Source organism: Marmota marmota, unplaced genomic scaffold (assembly GCF_001458135.2).
Source record: "Marmota marmota marmota unplaced genomic scaffold, marMar, whole genome shotgun sequence".
Classification (NCBI taxonomy): domain Eukaryota; kingdom Metazoa; phylum Chordata; class Mammalia; order Rodentia; family Sciuridae; genus Marmota; species Marmota marmota.
Genome location: NW_025999869.1, coordinates 21,512,746 through 21,531,806, shown reverse-complemented (window position 1 = coordinate 21,531,806; position 19,061 = coordinate 21,512,746). Strand labels below are relative to the sequence as shown.

Below are 19,061 nucleotides of genomic sequence, written 5' to 3'. Positions count from 1 at the left end.
CAGAGAACCCACATGAGTGTGGGGGCAACAAAAGTTATGTGATTCATCTTTGCTGTTACTGTGGTCGTGCCCACCCAAGAGCAGGACCTCAGACTGTCCCTGCAGCTATGCATTCCCAGTGACAGGGTGAGGGCTCTTTTCCCCCACAATTGTTTTAGTTGTGTTTCCTGCCATTAGTTGAATAGGAGTGGATTGTGGCTGGAGCCACAAAAGATTCCTCTCAACTGAGGTGCATGCTGGAGAGAGGGAGAGGGGAATGTGGCCAGTGCCAGGCAAAATTTTCCTCTGGATCATCTTAGGCTGTGTGCCCCAAGGGTAGGGTGATGGCCAGTGGCTCTTTTATCCCTCCCCACCCCCAAGTCTTTCACCTATAGTACCCACCAAAGATTAAGTGGGAGTGGGTCTGGAGCTGAGTAACATTCCTATTGGCTGAGGGGCTTGCAAGAGTGAGGGAAAGCAGCACGTGGTGGGTGTTGGGCTAAGTTGCTTTCCATACCACCTTAGGGTGTGCCCCTTGGGGTCAGGGTTACAGCTGAGCCACAGCAGGTTGCTTAAAAATGTCCCAGCATGACTCTGTGGGTGGGGGGACCAAAGGAAACTCAGAGTTCTTTCTCTGCCACGTTAGTAACAGGCACCTGTGCATGGTGCTGGGCGCGGGATGGTGGAAGCCATGCAGGCAGTTGCCCTCAGTCCTGTCATCTACACAAAACTACCTGTGACTGGCCACACCCCAGTGTCAGGGGAAGACTCCCTGCTGTCCCAGTTCCTGTGGATGGCACACTTGCTTCCTTCCATGTAGCAACAACTGCTCCCCACTGTCGAGTACTCAGCAGGTTGTGTCAGAGTCACTCCGCGGAGCCATGTCCAGCTCATGAGGCAGCAACCTGCTTAGCCAGTAAGTGGGGTGTCTGTGGGGTCTCAGAGATGGGAACACACAAAGGGTTCTGACCCCTACAGCAGTCCAAATTCAGGTAATAGCCCCCCAATGCACATAAGAGTTCCTGGCTGCAGCACCCTGTGGAGATGAAATGAATTCCTACTCCAAATCCAGACTATGGTGCAGGCAGGGTTCGGGCCTCTCATCTATTTATGGAAGGCTGTAAGGGTTGCAAAGCTTTCCGATAGCTAGGATTGCCGGAATCTGCACTGATAGAGTTTTCTGGGACTCTCTCTTTCACCTTCACCCCTACAGGAGGAGCAACTCCTCCTCCTTCAGCTGTGGAGTTGGCCACAGGTGATGGATATTTTGTTTCTCTCACTCTGTGGCCATCCCAGGCCTCTGGATTTTACAAGGCTTCTGTTTTTCTGCTGTTGAATTTCAGCGTTCTCGCAAGGTCACTCACCTCAGTTTGTAACTATGCACCTGTTGTTTCGGTTCTTTGTGGAGAAGTAGGTAAGTATTAGTTACCTCTCTCCAGCCATCTTCCCAGTATCCAGCTTTGTCCACCTTTGTCAGCTACTGAGAAAGGTCCCCCCGCCCCACTGGAGTCCAAAACATCTCCCAGTAGAATTTCACCAGCAACAGTTTGCATTTTTTTTTTTTTTTGGTTTAAATGTTGCCTCTCCCAAGTTCCTTTTTAAAAATACAAACAGGACTTTCATGAGGTGCCATGAAGGTTCCTCCCACACATCTGATGAATAACATTCCTTGCAGCCAACCAGGGCAGGGAGTAGGGCAGGAAATGATAGTTGTTGAGAAAACTCAGGCCTTCAACACATGGGGTAATCTTGGGCAAGCCCTTTTCTCTCTGGGCCTCAGTTTCCCCATCTGTAAAATGGTGAGTGGACTACACCATTGGCTCTTACACAGAGGCTGATAGCAAGGGATCCCCTGGGAGCTTGCAAAGATAGAATCCAGGCCTATTCTTCAAGAGTCAGTCTCAGCTGGTCTAGGTGGATCCAGGAATCCGTATTTTTCCTACATCTCTCTCATGACTTCTTAAAGACTCCCCAGTTTGGAAGCTATAAGACCAAATAATTGCCCAGATCTCTTTACCTCTAGGATTCTCAGAACAATTATCCCCCCCTGGCATCCCCAGCTGCCCTGCACAGTAGAAGGCACATGTGTCTGTGCAGAGGGGTCTGAGCCTGTACCAGATGGAATCGTTTTCCACAGACCACTTCCTGGAAGGTCACAGTACAAAGCAAGTGCAACAATTTACTTTCAGACTTCAGCAAAGATCAGAAGTACCTCAGTTACTGTTGAGAAGTATAGCTTCCTGGCCTCCAACCCACGAGTTTGATTCAGTGGGTCAGAATAAGGCTTGGAAATCTCTTTAACAAGCCCCTCCCTCATCCCTTAGTATCCTGATGCAGGTAGGTGGCCTGAGGGAAAAATATTACCATGTGAGCAAGGCCTAGATGTCAGGTCTCTGGAGAACTCAGTCCCTGGACACCCACTGGCCTCTCTGGATGTCAGAGTGCGAAGTTCATCCCTAACGGTGCCAAACTCAGAGTGAGGAACCAATGCTAAGTGGCTTCTCCTGTGCTTACCTGTCCCCCATGTGTGGGTGAGGGCAGTTACAGGAAGTTCCTTCAGGAGAGGAGATGCAAGTTCCACCTTCCAGGCAGGGTGTAGAAGTGCAGTTCTCCCTTCCACGTTCACAGTTCTTTCCAGAGAATGGCGGGGGGCACTTGCAGATGTAGTCTGGGAGAAAAGAAAGGCAAGAGAGTGACTGACTTAGCACTTAGGAGAGACAGTGGCATGTTTGCAGACCCATGTGCTCATGCTACCGTTCATAACCATTAGTGATGTCATTGAGTTCCCTCCTCTATGCAAAACACCACACTGGGCACTGGTGCCCTGCTGACTAAGAGCACTTGGGCCCTGCCCTCAAACTACTTACAGTCCAGGAGAGAGAGCAGACATCTAAAGAACAGCAATGAACGTCGTCGTCGTCATCATCATCATCATCATCATCAAATTTATTCAGAACCAGTACCTTGCTGTTTTTGTCACCATAGCTCTATAGTATAATTTAAGTTCTGATATTGGGATGCCTCCTGCTTCATTTTTCTCACAAAGAATTGCTTTGGCTATTCTGAGCCTCTTATTTTTCCAAATGAATTTCAGGACTGCTTTTTTTCTATTTCTATGAAGAACTTCATTGGAATTTAAATAGGAATTGCATGAAGTCTCTACAGCACTTTTGGTAGGATGGCCATTTTGACAATATTAATTCTGCCTGTACAAGAACATGGGAGATCTTCCCATCTTCCAAGGTGGTCTTCAATTTCTTTAGTGGGTGCAACACACAACAAGGGGGAGCGAGAATAGAAGCTTAGTAGATTAGACAAAAGGGAATGGAGTGAAGGGAATGAAGACAGGAATAGAAAAGACAGTGGGATGTTCTGACATAACTTTCCTGTGTACATATATGAATACACCACAGGGAATCCACATCACATACCACCACAGGGCTGGGATGCTAATTAGAATCAATTGTACTCCTTGTTTGTATAAATGTCAAAATAGACCCCACTGTCATGTATAACTTAAAAAAAAGCAAATAAAAAATTACTCAGAGCTAGTCACTGTTGTACAAATCTTTATGTGTTATCTTATTTGATCCTTAGGAGGATCCCGAAACCAATTACTAATATCATCCTCATTAGGGACAGGTACAAGGAGTGGCAGATGAGAAAAGGAGACAATAGAGAATGTAGGATTTTAGTGCAAGTCATTTGGCTAGTAAATGGCACAAATGGGATCAAACTTTGATAGGTATCTATAATATCGTGTCTCAGTAATTATCATTAGTTTTATTGAAGACAATGTTGGGAGGAGGCTGGTTTAGGTAGGGACCAAGGAAATATTTCAGCTGAGATCTGAAGGATGAGTAGAAATTTAGTCAGACAATAAGATGGAGGGGCAAAGAGGAAGATGCTTCATGCCAAGGAGAAGAAGAGATGGCATGTTCAGGAAACCACACGGGGTAGGCCAGCCCAGTGAGGAGGGGGAGAGTGTGCACTACAGGGGCCTGGAGGGAAGATGGTCCAGAACATCAGGCAATGTGAGCCTCGCACAAGGACAGTTCTTGCAGGAGAGGGGCATGCTCAGATCTGCATTTTATGAAGATCACTCTGGTTCCTGCTGGAAGAGGGGATGGAGGGAGAGAAGCTGGAGAAGAACGCGGAGCTGGCTGATGCAGATTAAAAAATGAGAAATGATAAGGGCTTGAGTTAGAGTGTTGGCAGTGAGGTGGAGAGAAGTGAAGACTCCTTGGATCTTTTGCAGGTAGAAATGGCAATACGGTTAGCAAGACAAATTAGAAAATGAGATAATTCCAAGTGTTGACTAGAGTGTAGACACACAGGAACCTGATGCATTGCTAGTGAAGTACAGGCTGCTATGGGCCGATGGAGAGCAATTTAGCCCTATTTAGTTAGCAATCTTTTTTTTTTTCCAGGACTTGGAATTGAAACCATGGCCTTGGGCATGCTATGCAGAAGTTCTACTGGTGAGCTAAACCCCAGGCCATAGCCCTATTTAGTCAAAATAATTATTTGCATTCTCTTGGTATGTGAATTCTACTCTTGTGTGTGTGTGCTTAAAGGAAATTCTTAAGCAGGTTCATAAAGAGACTTGTGAAGATTTGCTGCAGTAATTGATGGTGTTGGGAGTTTGAAGCCACCCACATGTGTATCAGGGAGAATGGGAAGGGAAAAAGGGAATGCATGCGTACCATGGATACCATGGAGTATTGACACACAACGAAAAGCAGTGACTTGGAACTACCCAAGGCAGTGTAGACGAATCTTTAAAATATGCTGCTGAGCACAGGCATAAAAGTTATCTAGTGTTTCCATGAATTAAAATGTCAATAAATCAAGGCATTATACAAAGATTCACTCAGAAACATTAACTGTTTGCCTCTGGGGGAGGGGAGGGGAGTAGAGTTAAAGGGAAAGAGAAAGAGACTTTGCATGGACTATTGATGACACTAAGGTGCTCTATCAACTCGCTACCTTCAAGATCCTCCTTCATGCCTCCTCCACCCCACAGAAAATAGAAAGAAAGAGTTTTTGTTAATGAAGAAAAAAACTCCTGACTTCCCTTAGTACAGACCTAGCAGATCCTGACCCATTACTCACAGACTGGAAGGGGAACAGAGGATATGTGGATTGAGAGGGCAGGAGTTCTCCATGGAGATCTGCACCTGAACATGCCTTTCCCACTTGAAAGCCTTGTGACTTTGGGGAGGTTCCTTTTCCTCTCTGTGTATCACTTAGAGCCCAGCAGTTTCCTGGGCTATAAAATGGAGCTCCCGAGCTATTTATAGCTCTCTTCTCTCCCTGACATAAGGGGCAATGGTGGAGCAACTTGCTTTGTAAACTCTATGGTACTATGAGATTGCTAATTCAATACATCAGAGTCCTCTGAAAGAGCCTCTGGGGTAAACTTGGGGACAGTCCCTCAGCCCTTACCTGCCCTGTGGGTCTGTGAGCACCTCCCACCGTTGAGACACGGGTTGTGGCTGCAGTCATCACTCTGCAGGCAGCACTGGGTGACGGCCTGGCTCTCCAGCAAGCCTGCTGTCTTCTTGCCATGGGCCAGCGGGTCTACTTCCTCTCCATTGACCACAACAGCATCCAGGCAGCCTTCAAAGCCCTGGGAGACATTTGAGGAAGAATGGGAGAGGACAAGGCCACCCAGCAAGAGGCGTCTCTCAGGCCTGACACCCTGGCACTTCTCTGGAATGACAAGGGAGGTGATCCCTGTACTGTCAACCAACAGGCGAAGGGAAGTGTCTGACTCCTCCACCAGGATGTAGTGCCACTCTTGGTCATTCACGTGATGCTGGGAGGAAAGGTTTCCATAGAAACCACCTGGACAGTGGTATTCCAACTGGGGCACTCCATTGGCCAGCTGCAAAGAAAACCCAGAAAGCCATCAGCAAAGCCAAGAAGTCCGCATGATTCTGTTAGTCCAACGAATGTTGTTTGGGAGAAGCAGAGTTTGGTGCTTTCCAAGTCTATTCCAGACATTGCATTTGTAGGACATAAAAGCCCTCAAAGTTTCATTTTTTTCTCATCAAAATATGGTATTTGTGTTAGTACCTGATGGATATTTTGATGTTTTTGAAAGAATTCAGAAATAAACATTAAAATATTGAAAATATTAATGGTTATAACTCATATACCCCAAACTTCCCTAGAATCTTTCATAATTTTTTAAATACATAGAAAGTCCTGGAAGTCCTGAGCTTATAACAGAGCCACTGGCTTAGGACATTTTAATTCACTTCACTCTCAAGAAATAGACATGCCTGTGGCCGAATATTTTTCTGTGTACCTTGGACTAGGTATACTTCTTTCTATAAAAATTTGAACGTCTAACCCAGTCTTTCCTAGAAACTATCCATGTATACAACATCTTTTTGACTTTTTCCCTGATTGAATACGATTTATACTTTTACATATTTTAAAAGGAAATCATATTATTATGGAAAATAGAAAATCAACATCACTTTCTAATAATAAAAAGCAGTAACAAATATAAATGCATCTCAAACACATTGCAATTAAATCATTTCTTTCAACCATGTGGGACCACGAATCTGTTGATCGACCATCTTTTCACTGTCTCTCACCTCTGTAGTGTCCTCACTCCTCTCCTGATCCAGCTTAAATTCCACAGTCAATCATATCATCACCACTCCCTTCATATACTCTTGACTTCTGTCTCTTCAAAGAACTCACTTGCTAAGTCCACAGCTATGGTAAACTCCGACACTCCACCTGTTCTCTACGGACAGAGAGCTCAACGTGGCTGCAGAAAAACACACTGCTTTGCCTACTGGCCCCCCTTCAGTTTCATGACTATGAGTCTCAAATGAACCTTTAATGCTGCCCAGCCATTAAATCTTCCTTGGTCCATTCACTCTCCCAGACGACTGTTTGCCTTTTTATCTCAACATCCTCCTGCTGATCGTTACTTAGCTGACGACATTGCTTCCTGCAGAAGCCATCTGGTGGCACCTGCAGGAACTCTCACCACCAATTACATCACAGTCTACCCACTTCACTAAAACCAATCTCTCCACTGATGCACTAGATCTCAAAGAATGGATTCTACTGACTCTTCTTTCTCTTTCCTACATCTTTGTTTTGTTCATTCTCTACTGTATCATCCCAATCAGTATTTAAACATACTGTTATTGTTCTAACCTTTAAAAAAAAAAGTTGTCTTGGACTTGATATAATTTTCTGTCCTTGTCTCCACTTTGTAGCCCCAATCTGGCACTACACTGAAACCACTGGCATTAGGGTATTCAATGAGATTTATGTTGCCAAATTCAAAGAGATATCAGTTTGCATCTTTCTTGCTTCTTAGCAGCATATCACCCAGCTCCTTCTTGATACATGTTCTTCCTTTGGCTTCCAGGATACAATATTCTTGGCTTCCCTCCAACATCACTGGTTGCTCATTTTCAATCTCTTTTGTTGGATCCTCCTTTTCTCCCAGACCTCTTAATGTTGTTGTGTCTCCAGGATTGATATTTGTTCTACTCTCTTTTCTCTCTCTACTCCTTGGTGATCTCTGGTGATCTCCTCCATTCTCATGGCTTTCAATAGTAGAAATATGCTCAGGACTCCCAGGTCTCCATCTCCAGCCCAGACCTCTCTCACAACTCTAGACTGGTTTATCCAGGCTTCAGCTCTGCTCTGAGGTCCAATCAGCACCTCAAACTCACTCATCCAAACTGAGCTCCCCATCTCCACACCACCCCCAACCTGCTCCACCCCTATCCTTCCCTGGGTCTATTGGTAGCCACTGCATCCTTTTAGTTGCTCAGGTCAAAATGTCTCTCTGTGTTCTCTCCCATCCTTCACTCAACTCACTGGACAATGCTGTGGACCCTACCTTCAAAGTCTTTCCAGATACCTTCTTCCCAGTTCCATTGTCATCACGGGTCTCCACTGTCATCCTCTCTTACCTGAATTACTATCAGAGCCTCCTGATTGGGTCTCTCTGATTCTTTTTTCCTCTAGAGTCTATTCTCAATGCAGTGGTCAAGGTGACCCTTTTAAAAATGTCAGAGTATTGCAATTCTCGGTTTAAAACCTTCTAATAGCCTCCATTTTCCTTAGAATAAAAGCTGAAGTCCTTACAATGACCTATAAGGCCTTAAAAGATACAGCTCCCATCCCACCATATCTCGGACCTCAACTTCTAGTACTCCCACACCCCTGGCTCACTCCACCAGAGCCATGGAGAACCCTACGCTGTGGCATGCAAAGCATCCTCCCTCTGGCTGGTTGTTCCCCTCAGATGCCCACATAGAAACTTCCCTCACCCCCTCTAAATTACTACTCAGTTATCACCTCAATGAGACCTTCCCTAATCACCTTATCTAAAATTACAACTCCTCTCACCCCTGACACCTCCTGTAGGACTTATTCAAACAAAATAATTTTATTTGTGTCTATTTATTGTCAGTCTCCTGCCTGCAGAATGAAAGCTCTATGAGTGATTTTTGTCTTATTCACTGGTGAGACCCAAGCACCAAGAACAGTACCTGTCACGCGGTATAGATGCTCAACAAATATGTGAGTTAAAATCTAACCAGTTGCCAAAGTCAGCTTTCTCTTTGTCCAAATGGGAGATGGGCAAGTATTAAAATCAAGCAAGGCAAACTGAGCTTTCTACAGGACATTATCAGAAGGACTGAAAAACTACTTAAAGGAAATTAATTGTGATTTCATGTAATTTTATGCTGAGTTTGTCATCTTGAATATTCCCAGTGGACAGCCCCTGACCCCTTGAGAAACACTCGATTATTACTTAACAAAACTGATAACAGCATAAGATGAGGTCGTCTCACCCATCTCTATTACCTGGGGCTCTCTTACCTCACAGAAAGAGCAGCCCACTCCTGATTGTCCTTGAACATGTACCTTCAGGCGAGATGGCTATGATGATCCTGCACAGGATGGCACTGTGTCTTTGCCCAGTAGTCACAACTAGCATCCCCCAAAACTGTGCAGGGATTTCTTTGCCAGGAACTGGCTCCTGGGACATCCTCATGTCACCCCCCACCTTCCCAGCCTGGGATGCCCATATGAAATCACTCAGGTTGCCAGTGCCTCTTACCTTCAGGGAAATTGAGGCTGTTTCATTGGCGAATAGGAGAATGGCCTGTGGCTGGAGTGTTTTCAGAGAGAAATGGATGTGCCAATTCTGAGCCATAGGGGGTCTGTACTGCACGTAGCTCTGACCACTGAACCTTATGGCAGTACCTGCAAGAGTAATCAGATGTGTCACCATTATTTAAAGTGATCACCATGAAGCCGTTGGACTGATTTTGTCTCATTCAATTCTTGGTGACAAACAGAGTCACCATTCACATTTCATCCATGGAGAAACTAGACCGGGGTTGGGGGTTAGTTTTCTAGGCCCACATAGCTAGACAGAGGCCATCACCCTGCACACATTCCTCTGGGGCATAGGAATCACTGCCTTAGGTCCCAGCCTGGGGACAGGAACTGTGAGCTTTAATTATTAAGAAAGCCAGGAATGTATCAGTTGAGTGAGTGGAAATCAAAATTTTATCCTATAGCTGAGCATGGTGGCACATGCCTGTAATTCTCGCAACTGGAGAGGCTGAGGTAGGAGGATCACAAGTTCAAGACCAGTCTCAGCAACTTAGTGAGACCCTACAGATGTAATGATGTAACTCAGGGGTAAAGCACCCCTGGGTTCAATCGCTAGTTCCAAAAAAAAAAAAATCCTACAGTTTCCATGTTATTTCTGACATCATCTGAGGAAGAATGAGCTAGAATTTGGAGAGAATTTTGCATGTGCAATTTTAGGACCAGGAAGTTTTTGTATACTCTTTGCACCAGTAGGATTATAATGATTTGGGTAAGCACTTCCCAAGTGAAATGCAAAAAGAAAAAAAGCAAAAACAAAAAAAGTAGTTAGGGGTAAATTGTGCAGTCAAAACTTCTGTCGAATCCTGCATCCTCCATCCTTGCTAAGGCACAGTGGCACAGTAGAGTCAGGCTTCACCTAAACGGGAGTTTCTCAAGCTTATTTGACCATAAGACACTCTTATGTGGACACCCCTGGAAACAGCATCCTGAAGAACCCCTTTTGGGAAATACTGTGTTAGATTAAGTTGTCCTCACCTGGATTGTAGAAATCCATCCTCCCTAGAAGCAGATTCAGCTGTGAAAGCCCTAAATTCCCCAGTGTGAATGAGCCTATCAGTCACCAGGGGAAAGAATGAGTGGTACAGGCTCCAGGCACCTGGGCAAGAGGAGCTGCTAAAGAGAGACGGGGTAAAGGTCAAAGGGAGGAGAAGGAAGCATCAGACAGCCCAAGACACAAGGGCATCCAGGATCCAAAGAGTCCTTCATGTTGGCAGTTTCAAACTCTCTGACCCTGGCATTTCCAATGTAGTAGGGCGTTACTGGATGGGATACTAAAGATGATCAAGACCAAGAAATCTCAAACCTGACTGAATATCAGAATCAGAGGGGGAGTCATTTAAAATAAAGAATCCCAGGCTCTTCCCTATGGAGTCTGATTCAGCAGTCCTGGGTAGGATTTAAAAATGAATATTTAAAAAAATCTTTCCGTGATACATGTGACTAGAACCCAAGGGGCTTCTGAGATGTGGATCATATTTTGATTCTTGATGGGGTGCTGGCTGTACACAGGTAGTTTTGGTTTGTGAAAATGTACTGAGGTAGACACCTAAGTCGACTTCCTGGGTGTCATATTTCACTAGCAATGTTAAACACAACAACAAAAGAAAGAAAGAAAGAAAGAAAGAAAACGCCTCTCCCCCACATGATTCTGTTCTGGTGATCAGCCAGCCCATCTAATATTTCTCAAAGTGCAGTCCTGGGACCACCTGCTTCAAATTATATGCCAACTTCAGGACTCTCCCAGAATCTTCTAAATAAAAAACTCTACAGGGGACCCCAAGGAGTAGGCATCTTCAAAAACACACTCCCCAGGTGACTGTGCACAGTGTTGAATTTGAGAACTTCTGTTGTCTGAGGCCAAGTGGGAAAGAGAGATCATCCAGCCACCACGACTTTCCCAGCAGCAGGCTTAACGGAAAAGGCACACAGAGCAGGGAACCCCCTTTCCCACCGAGCATAGTCCACTTGGCCAAAATCCAATGGCCCCTGGAGAAAGTCCACAAATCTGAGAATTTCCCTAACACAGGTTGGGGGGACCTATGAAGGCGAGGCCAGGCCAGGTAGGGGCAATAGTTAGTTGAAGGTGATGTCACTTTCCTTTTGTGAATGCTCCTGAGCTGGTCCAGGGCATTGGTCTTAATGCCAGGGGTGAGTGCTGGGGGGTGGGGTCTTGTCGGAATCGGAAAGCTTAGTGAAGAGTTTAGGCTTAACGAAATAAGTCAGAAGGCCAGGGGAGGTATGTTTTCTCTCATATGCAGAAGCTAGAGAGGAAAAAGGAAAAGAAAGGTGTGTGCAGATCTCATGGAAATCAGAGAGAGATGATTAGAGGAAAGAGACCAGGGGATGGGAGTCAGGAGAGAGGGGGAAGTGCTAGGGAGTGGTGTTGGCCAAATAACATCATTATATCGCATGTGTGTATGAATATATAACAAGGAATCCCATCACTGCGTTCTATAATGCATCAATGAAAAAAATGTAGGGGGGAAAAAGTTTAGGCTTAGCTTAGGATACACAGTTATTGAATAATTAGAACTTCATTGGAAGCTCTACAGTTTTAGGCAAACCAATACACTCCCCAAACCTCGTTTTCAACTATAGATAAGCCTAGTGACTCTGCTTAGTGTAGATGTATACACAGTGTTATGCTTTGGACAGAAGGTGTCCCCCATAAACTCATGTGAAATGATTAGATTATGACATCACTAACCTCATTGGTGGTTAATCCACCTGATGGATTAATCATTTGAATGAGTGGTAACTGTAGGCAGGTGGGGCATTGTTGGAGGAAATAGGTCACTGGGGGCATGCCCTTAAGGATTATATTTTGTCCCTGGCTTCTCGCTCAGCTTCCTGGCTGCCATTATCTAAGCAGCTCTCCTCTACCTGCCCTTCAGCCATGAGGTTCGGCCTCACCAGAGCAACGGAGCCGGCCGCCTGCAGAGTGAGACCTCTGAAACCAGGAGTCCCAAATAAACTTTTCCTCTTCTAAGTTGGTCTTTCTCAGGTACTTTGGTCACAGCAATGAAAAGCTGACTAATACACACACAGCCTTACAGCACCACTGCCCCATGGGAGTGACACCCATCACTGACATTGGGCTTATTGTGGGCCAGCCATGGGTTGGGTGCTTTTATATCTATCATGTAATTAACTCCTCAGATTCAATTCAGGAGGCAGATGCTATTATTTTCTCTATTTTGTAAGTGAGAAACTGGGGTTACACGGCTAGTAAATGGTGGAGCTATGGTTTGAACTTATGCTGAGTCTAAATCTTGCACTTACGACCAGCAGACTGAGGAAATAATAATGGTAGTAGCATTAACAACTCACATATATTGAACAATTTCTATATATGAGGCCCTCTTCTCAGCAAGCACCGGATGTTTAATACCCATGTAAGGCCTATAACATCCCAGCCTAAGGCACAGACAGATTAAGGAATTGTCCTGTCACCTGGCCAGTAAGAGGCAGGGCTGAGTTTGAACCCAGGCCCTCTGATGCCACAGTCTGTGCTCTTAGCCCCTATTGTATTCTTACTGTGATTTTCAAAATTCCAGGCTGTGGTCAGAAATCGGGTATTATTCTACGACTGGATTTCGCGAGGTCACTGCCTGTGTTACAGTGGTCTCTGGCTTTGGGCCTGATTAGGACGTTCTTTGAACTATCCCACAGAGCCTCTGCAGATCTCCTGCTTAGCCAGGCAGCAAAGCCAGCGGAGGGGACCGTCCCTGGGGAAGACGCGCTCCTCACCGTTGCAGGAGCAGTTCCTGTCCAGATGGTGCCGTGGTGTTAGGATGCTCAGCCTGGCTGTGCTGTACGTGGGCCCGACCCTGGGGTCCAGGTGCGCCGTCTCTTGGCAGATTTGACCCTGGCAGCTCGGACCCTGGCAGAGTACCACGGGCATGGCTGATCTCATCTGAATTCCCACCAAGTGCTCCATCTCCTTGGCTGAGCGAGTGATGATGGATGCCAGTTCCTGGATCTTGTAGACGTTTCTAGAATGCCCCTTAAAGACCAGGAGCACATCCACACCAGCCACGGCCTCTGCAGGCTGAAGGCTGGCCAGATGGATGTTGGCTTGTTTCATGTCCAGCTTGTTGCTGAGGAATCTCTGGAGGTTCCGCCAGTGGTCACTCACCAGCTCCTCTGGGGTGAGCTGGTGGAAGCCCATCCACATGGCCTGCTGTACAGCCTCTGGCCCCACATGCCACACATGGACCTGGACCCCAGCGGTGGTGGTGAAGGTCCCATCACTGACTGTGACATTGAACGAGTAGCGGCCACGGGGCAGGCCCTGGGCAGCAATGATCTTGCCATCAGGGACACCCACTGAGTAGTGCCTGCCCAGGGGCTCCTCTCCTGCCAGGCTGTAGGTCAGCGTGTCCTCAGGGTCTCTGTCTGTGGCATGGATTTTACCCACCATGCCACCCTGGAACTCCTCCTCCCCAATGGTGATGAAGACCTCCAGTGGGAGGGCTGAGGGTGGATAGTGGCTCCGCTCGGTGACGTGGACTCTGACCCATGTGGACGAGGAGAGGGGAGGGATGCCACTGTCTGACACCTGTGGGCAGAACAAACACTGCTGTTACCCAGCAGGACCATGGGGCCTCTGGGCCCTGATGAAGGATGGCCTCTTTGAGGGGCCACATTGTCTGCCCTATGCCCATCCCAAGGGCAGGCACAGCATGTTGTCACATTTGAAAAAAATATCTGGCTCCAAAAGTACACGTATATGTTACAAATTATCTGAAGGCTTTATGGAGAACAGAGGAGGCAGTTACAGCCCACACCACACAGTAAAACAGCTCGATTTCCCACCCAACCTCCCTCTGAGCCTCTTCCTAAATCTCTCCACACATCCTAGGGCCTCCTGACTCCTCATCTGTCTCTTTCCTCACTGAATCTCCTAGTAACTTCAGTGCCCACACATGGCTCCCTGCCCCGCCTACAAACATTTCCTTTGGAGTTTCCTTGACTATGCGACTAGAGTGGGATTTATTCTTTGGGTCAGTCAACAAATACTTCTTGAGCACCTTCTACAGGCCAGGCCCACTTCTAGGATCACAAGTAAAGGGAGGCTGGGTGTGATGGTGCACGCCTGTAACCCCAGCAGCTCAGGAGGCTGAGGCAGGAGGATCGGGAGTTCAAAGCCAGCCCCAGCAAAAGCAAGGTGCTAAGCAACTCAATGAGACCCTGTCTCTAAATGAAAAATACAAAATAGGGCTGGGGATGTGCTCAGTGTTCGAGTGCCCCTGAGTTCAATCCCTGGCAACCCCACCATGGAGGAGGAGGAGAATAAATTTGCTACCAAAGAGACAAAACAGGGGATAAAGCACTGTGACGGAAAGAAACAAGCTGAACATAATGAGAAATGACAAGTGAGACATCTAATTTAGATCAGGTGGAAGGGAAAGCATCTCTAATGCCATTCAGGTTGAGTCTAGTGGGTTAAGAAGGAACAGCATGTGTAATGATCCTGGGGTGAGGAAGAAGGTATCTGGCTCAACAAAACAGAAAGGGAGCCAGTAGTGCTGGGGTGAGTGGGCAGGGGATAGGGCCAGTGGTGAGCTGGAAGGGGGAAGCAGGAGTGGCCTCCCTGATGGGCTGAGGAGCGCAGGGTGTTTTTATGCCAGAGTGACAAAAACCCACTGAAGGTTTTAAGTAAGGGTGGCATGGCCTCACTAAATAAGAAAAAGGATATAAATTTAAAAATGCATTTTCCTTTCACGTTTCACCACTGCTCTCTGCAACTTCCTGCCTGACGTAGAAGGACAAGCTTGCCTTCCTTCCCCCGGGGACATTATGACTTTCTCAGCTGTCAACAAGGGGTTCCTTGGCTTTCCCTACAGCGAAATCTTGTTCAAGTGTACTCCAACGCTTTCAGTACAGAAAAAAGGTTGCAAAATTACACCTGGAGATAGGTCTCTGGGCCAACACTGAAGAGAGAGCAACAGCACAGCAGGAATGAACTCCTAATTCTAACGTCTAGCTGGCATTAACAGCAACAATGATTGATACTGTTTACTAACGAGAACGTACAGCTGACAGTATCTCAGCACAAACCATCTACCCGTCACTGTGAAATGCTTCAAATGTGTCATCCTAGTTTATCTATGTGTCCAAAGATAGCCAGAGGCTCAATGCGTTCTGAACACCTCAGTGTACCACAAGTCGCTTCAAACTCTCTCCCACCTTGACACCTCACTCGTCTGGTTGTTCCTGCTTAAAACACTATCCCACCCATTTTTCACACGGCTGGCTCCCCAGGTCTCACTGCATAGCTCCCTATGTAACAAATATGTGTGTCTCACAAATATGTGAGACAGACCAATGGAATGGGAGAATGAGTGAAGAGACCCAGATATGTTCTCAGAGACTAAAGGTCAGGCCCTTTATCCTGCAGAGAGGTGACCTGCTCAAGGTCACACAGCTGATGAATGGCAGATATAAATTAATCAGCACTGTGTCCCATGAGCCATCGTTTTATTTCCTCATCCTAACTGGTAAACATGTTATTTCTTCTTTTATCCATTTATTGTTCATCTTCATAATTGGAATCAAAAGCCCCTGGAGACAGGAACCCTTCCCTCCTCATCCCCTGCTCTATTCCTGGCAGCTGGCATAAGGTGGCATGTGTAGGTGCTCAATACATACTTGTTGAGAGACAGACCGATGGAATGGGTGAATGAGTGAAGAGACCCAGAGGGGAAGTCTACAGAATAGTAGGAGCCACTGGACTTGAGATTTAGGAAATAGATTTGGGGGGAGTGAAATGAGGAAGAGATGTCCGACCACCACGTTGGCCCCTATTCTTAGACAATTCCACACGACCCATGACAACACCACCACAGTCCCATGCACCACACATATACTCTCTTGTTTGGACCCGCATCAACTCTGTGGGGTAGATCTTTCTAGAACCTGAGGTCCAGAGATTGCTTCTGGCCAACTGCAAAGAATTAGAGCTAAAATGAGGGACTCTGTGTGGGCACCCAGCAGGCGGGAAGAGACCGGGCTTTGGGGTTAGAGTGATGGGGTTTGAAGCACCACTCTTAGGCTGTACATTAGCAGCACCTGAAGCCAGTCACTTAACCTCTGTGTGACTCTGTTTCCTGTACCTGCCTTGAATGCAACCAGGATTTAATGCAACAATGCGTGTGCATCACCCAGCCCAGGGCCTGGCACACACAGGTTCCACACACCTATTCTAATGACAGAGTACTAGTAGTGCTTTGGCCAGCGTGTTCACTGTCACCATGGTCACGGTACCACCCGAGGCCCAACACAGCTCTCACCTCAATCTGAAGCTGATACCATTCCTGGGCCCTTCTGCTGAGGTCCGCAGCGGTCACCAGCCACCCCTCTGGAGTCACTTGGAAGGCAGAACCCACGTTCCCCTTAGTGATTCTGAATGAGTAGGGGGCGCCGTTCTCTGGGGAGTCTGGGTCACTCAGGATCAACTGCAGGACTTTGCTGCCTATGGGAGAGTTCTCCTGAGATCAAGAATGAAAGGAAGCAAAGAGCAGAATGAGTCCTGGTCCTCCATCCAGCATCGTCCTGGAATCGTCCTGAGCACCCTGACTGCTCATCTGACGCCCACCCTTCCAGCCTGCCTTTGAGTTGCTGACTCTTCAATCTGGACAGATGCTCCCCAGGAGCACTGCTAGGTGGGGATGGATATGTTCTCAGAGACTAAAGGTCAGGCCCTTTATCCTGCAGAGAGGTGACCTGCTCAAGGTCACACAGCTGATGAATGGCAGATATAAATTAATTAGCACCTGGGACACATGGGAATTTTGTACTTTTCAGGGCCAGCTGAGCACTTACACATGGTTTCTTGTTTAGTGGACCAACGCAATACACATCTAATGAGCAAATTGAGAGACAATTTGGAATTTAAGAAGAACCGATTCCCTAAGGATCATTCTAACCTTTGTTCTCCAAACGTGGGAATTCAGTCTGCTCTACTGTACCATGGTTGCTATCTAGCTTCCTTTGGTATCGCAATCTTATTATGTACAGAATGTAATAGACAATTGCCTATCCAGACAATGTTTCTCCCTTTTTTTAAAAAAAAATAAAACCCTGATTTTGTTCAAGCATAAAGTAATCATGACCTCAGAAAAGATGTTCCCCTCTTATGAGAAAATGAACTGTGACTGGTCCAAGACAGCTGTAATCTGACTCCCTAAGGGTGAACATTTGATCCAATTCTGACTAGAGAAAAGTCTTCTCCTTCGATTGAAAAAAAAAAATGAATGCCAGGTATGATGGCTCACGCCTGTAATCCCAGTGGCTCAGGAGCCCGAGGCAAGAGGATCATGAGTTCAATGAGTTCAAAGCCAGCCTTAGCAAAAAGAAAGGCACTAAGTAATTCAGTGAGACCCTGTCTCTAAATAAAATGCAAAATAGGGCTGGGGATGTGGCTCAATGTTTAAGTGCTCCTGGGTTCAATCCCTGGTACAAAAAAAAAAAAAAAAAAAAAGTCCTTTTTCTATTTGCCTTTGAAGAAGATTAGACAAGAATGTGATATGATATTAGAGCTACAGCAGCCATTTTGCAATCATCAGGGAGAAGATGAAGAAATTTCTAAAACATAAAACACAAAGCCATGATATTGTTTTCTCATTGAAATAACCAAATATGAGTGGAATTTTCTACCATCCAACTTCTGATGATATTAAATAATGTTCTTATTACTGAATGAACTTTTAGTCAGGCAATGTATTACCTGGTAGCCAAAGCATCTTAACTCATACCTTTAAATTATAAAATAGGTAAAAATAATGGTCTTATTTATGGTCTTGACACTTATGGTCTTGACAATTCCCTTCAAATCCTATTTGTAAACTATTAGCATGGTGGAAACAGCTTGGAATCTGGAAATCATCCTGGGTTTAAATCCTAAGTTTGCTACACCCCACCTACGGAATGTTTCTGCACCTCCATTGTTTAAATCTGTAAAATGGGCCTTGCCTACTTTCATGGTTTTTGTGAGCTTGGTAAGTAATGGACCTAGAAGTGCCTAACACAGTGCCTGATTGTTTTTAATCCCACAATCCAGCGCCTCCTTTAGCTGCCTGTGTTGACTTTAGGGTCATCAGTGGCAAGGTCACAGCCAATTGGGTAGTACCTCCTGCTGAAAGGGAAGCTGGACCCAGGGCACCTGGGGAGGCTTGAACTTACTTGGACAGTGGTGCTGTAGTTGAGCTGGAAGAATCTCGGTGGGTTATCGTTGACATCAACCACTTGGACATTAATGCCTGTGTCCTCGTGCAGGGGGGGCAGCCCGCTGTCTGTGGCTCGGAGCCTCAGGGAATAGCTGGATGTCTGTCACAAGATGCCCAGTGGAGAGTTAGCAACAAGACCCTTTACATCTGCTCCTTGACCTATTGCTAAGGTTTTCAGTATTAAAAAAAAAAAAAAAAAAAAGATGGAGACACTTCCCATTGCCCAGTCATAGCATTTTAGGGCTCAGGTTCTGCAGTCAGACAGAAGCAGGTGAGATTTAAAACTCAGCCATTCGCTAGATATGAGACCTTGGGATGGTGACCACATATGTGAAGATAATTTCATGTCCCTCTTCCTGGGATTATTCTGAGGATCGAATGTCATAATGTATGTAACTCATTGAGTGACACACAGCGAGTGATCAATAAATGGTAGCTGTTACTGGAATGATCGAATGATCCTGATCAATGGTGACCTGAGCTCCTCCAGGGAAGGTTAAGGGTTCTTCAGTCTCTCTCCTGCCTCTGGCCTCAGAGATCACAGAGGACCCCAGAGAACACAGGTGCACACATTAGGAGCATCAGGGTCAGGTGTGGACCACGATGCATCCACTGGACCAGCAGCAGGGCCAGATCTCTGCTTGGATGAGCTCAGATTGGGCCCCTCCCACG

General features: G+C 46.2%; 1 protein-coding gene across 1 annotated transcript in view; it reads right to left on the bottom strand.

Annotated features, from left to right (window-relative positions):
• The window catches only part of Fat2 (FAT atypical cadherin 2), an 87,333-nt gene that overhangs the window by 9,637 nt on the left and 58,635 nt on the right, over window positions 1-19,061 (bottom strand). The window contains exons 17-22 of the mRNA XM_015492706.2: window positions 18,346-18,489; window positions 16,455-16,652; window positions 12,910-13,720; window positions 9,098-9,243; window positions 5,428-5,869; window positions 2,494-2,647 (exon numbers count right to left, since the gene is read on the bottom strand). Coding sequence (XP_015348192.1) covers window positions 2,494-2,647; window positions 5,428-5,869; window positions 9,098-9,243; window positions 12,910-13,720; window positions 16,455-16,652; window positions 18,346-18,489 — 1,895 coding nt within the window. The remainder of the gene's footprint in view (window positions 1-2,493; window positions 2,648-5,427; window positions 5,870-9,097; window positions 9,244-12,909; window positions 13,721-16,454; window positions 16,653-18,345; window positions 18,490-19,061) is intronic.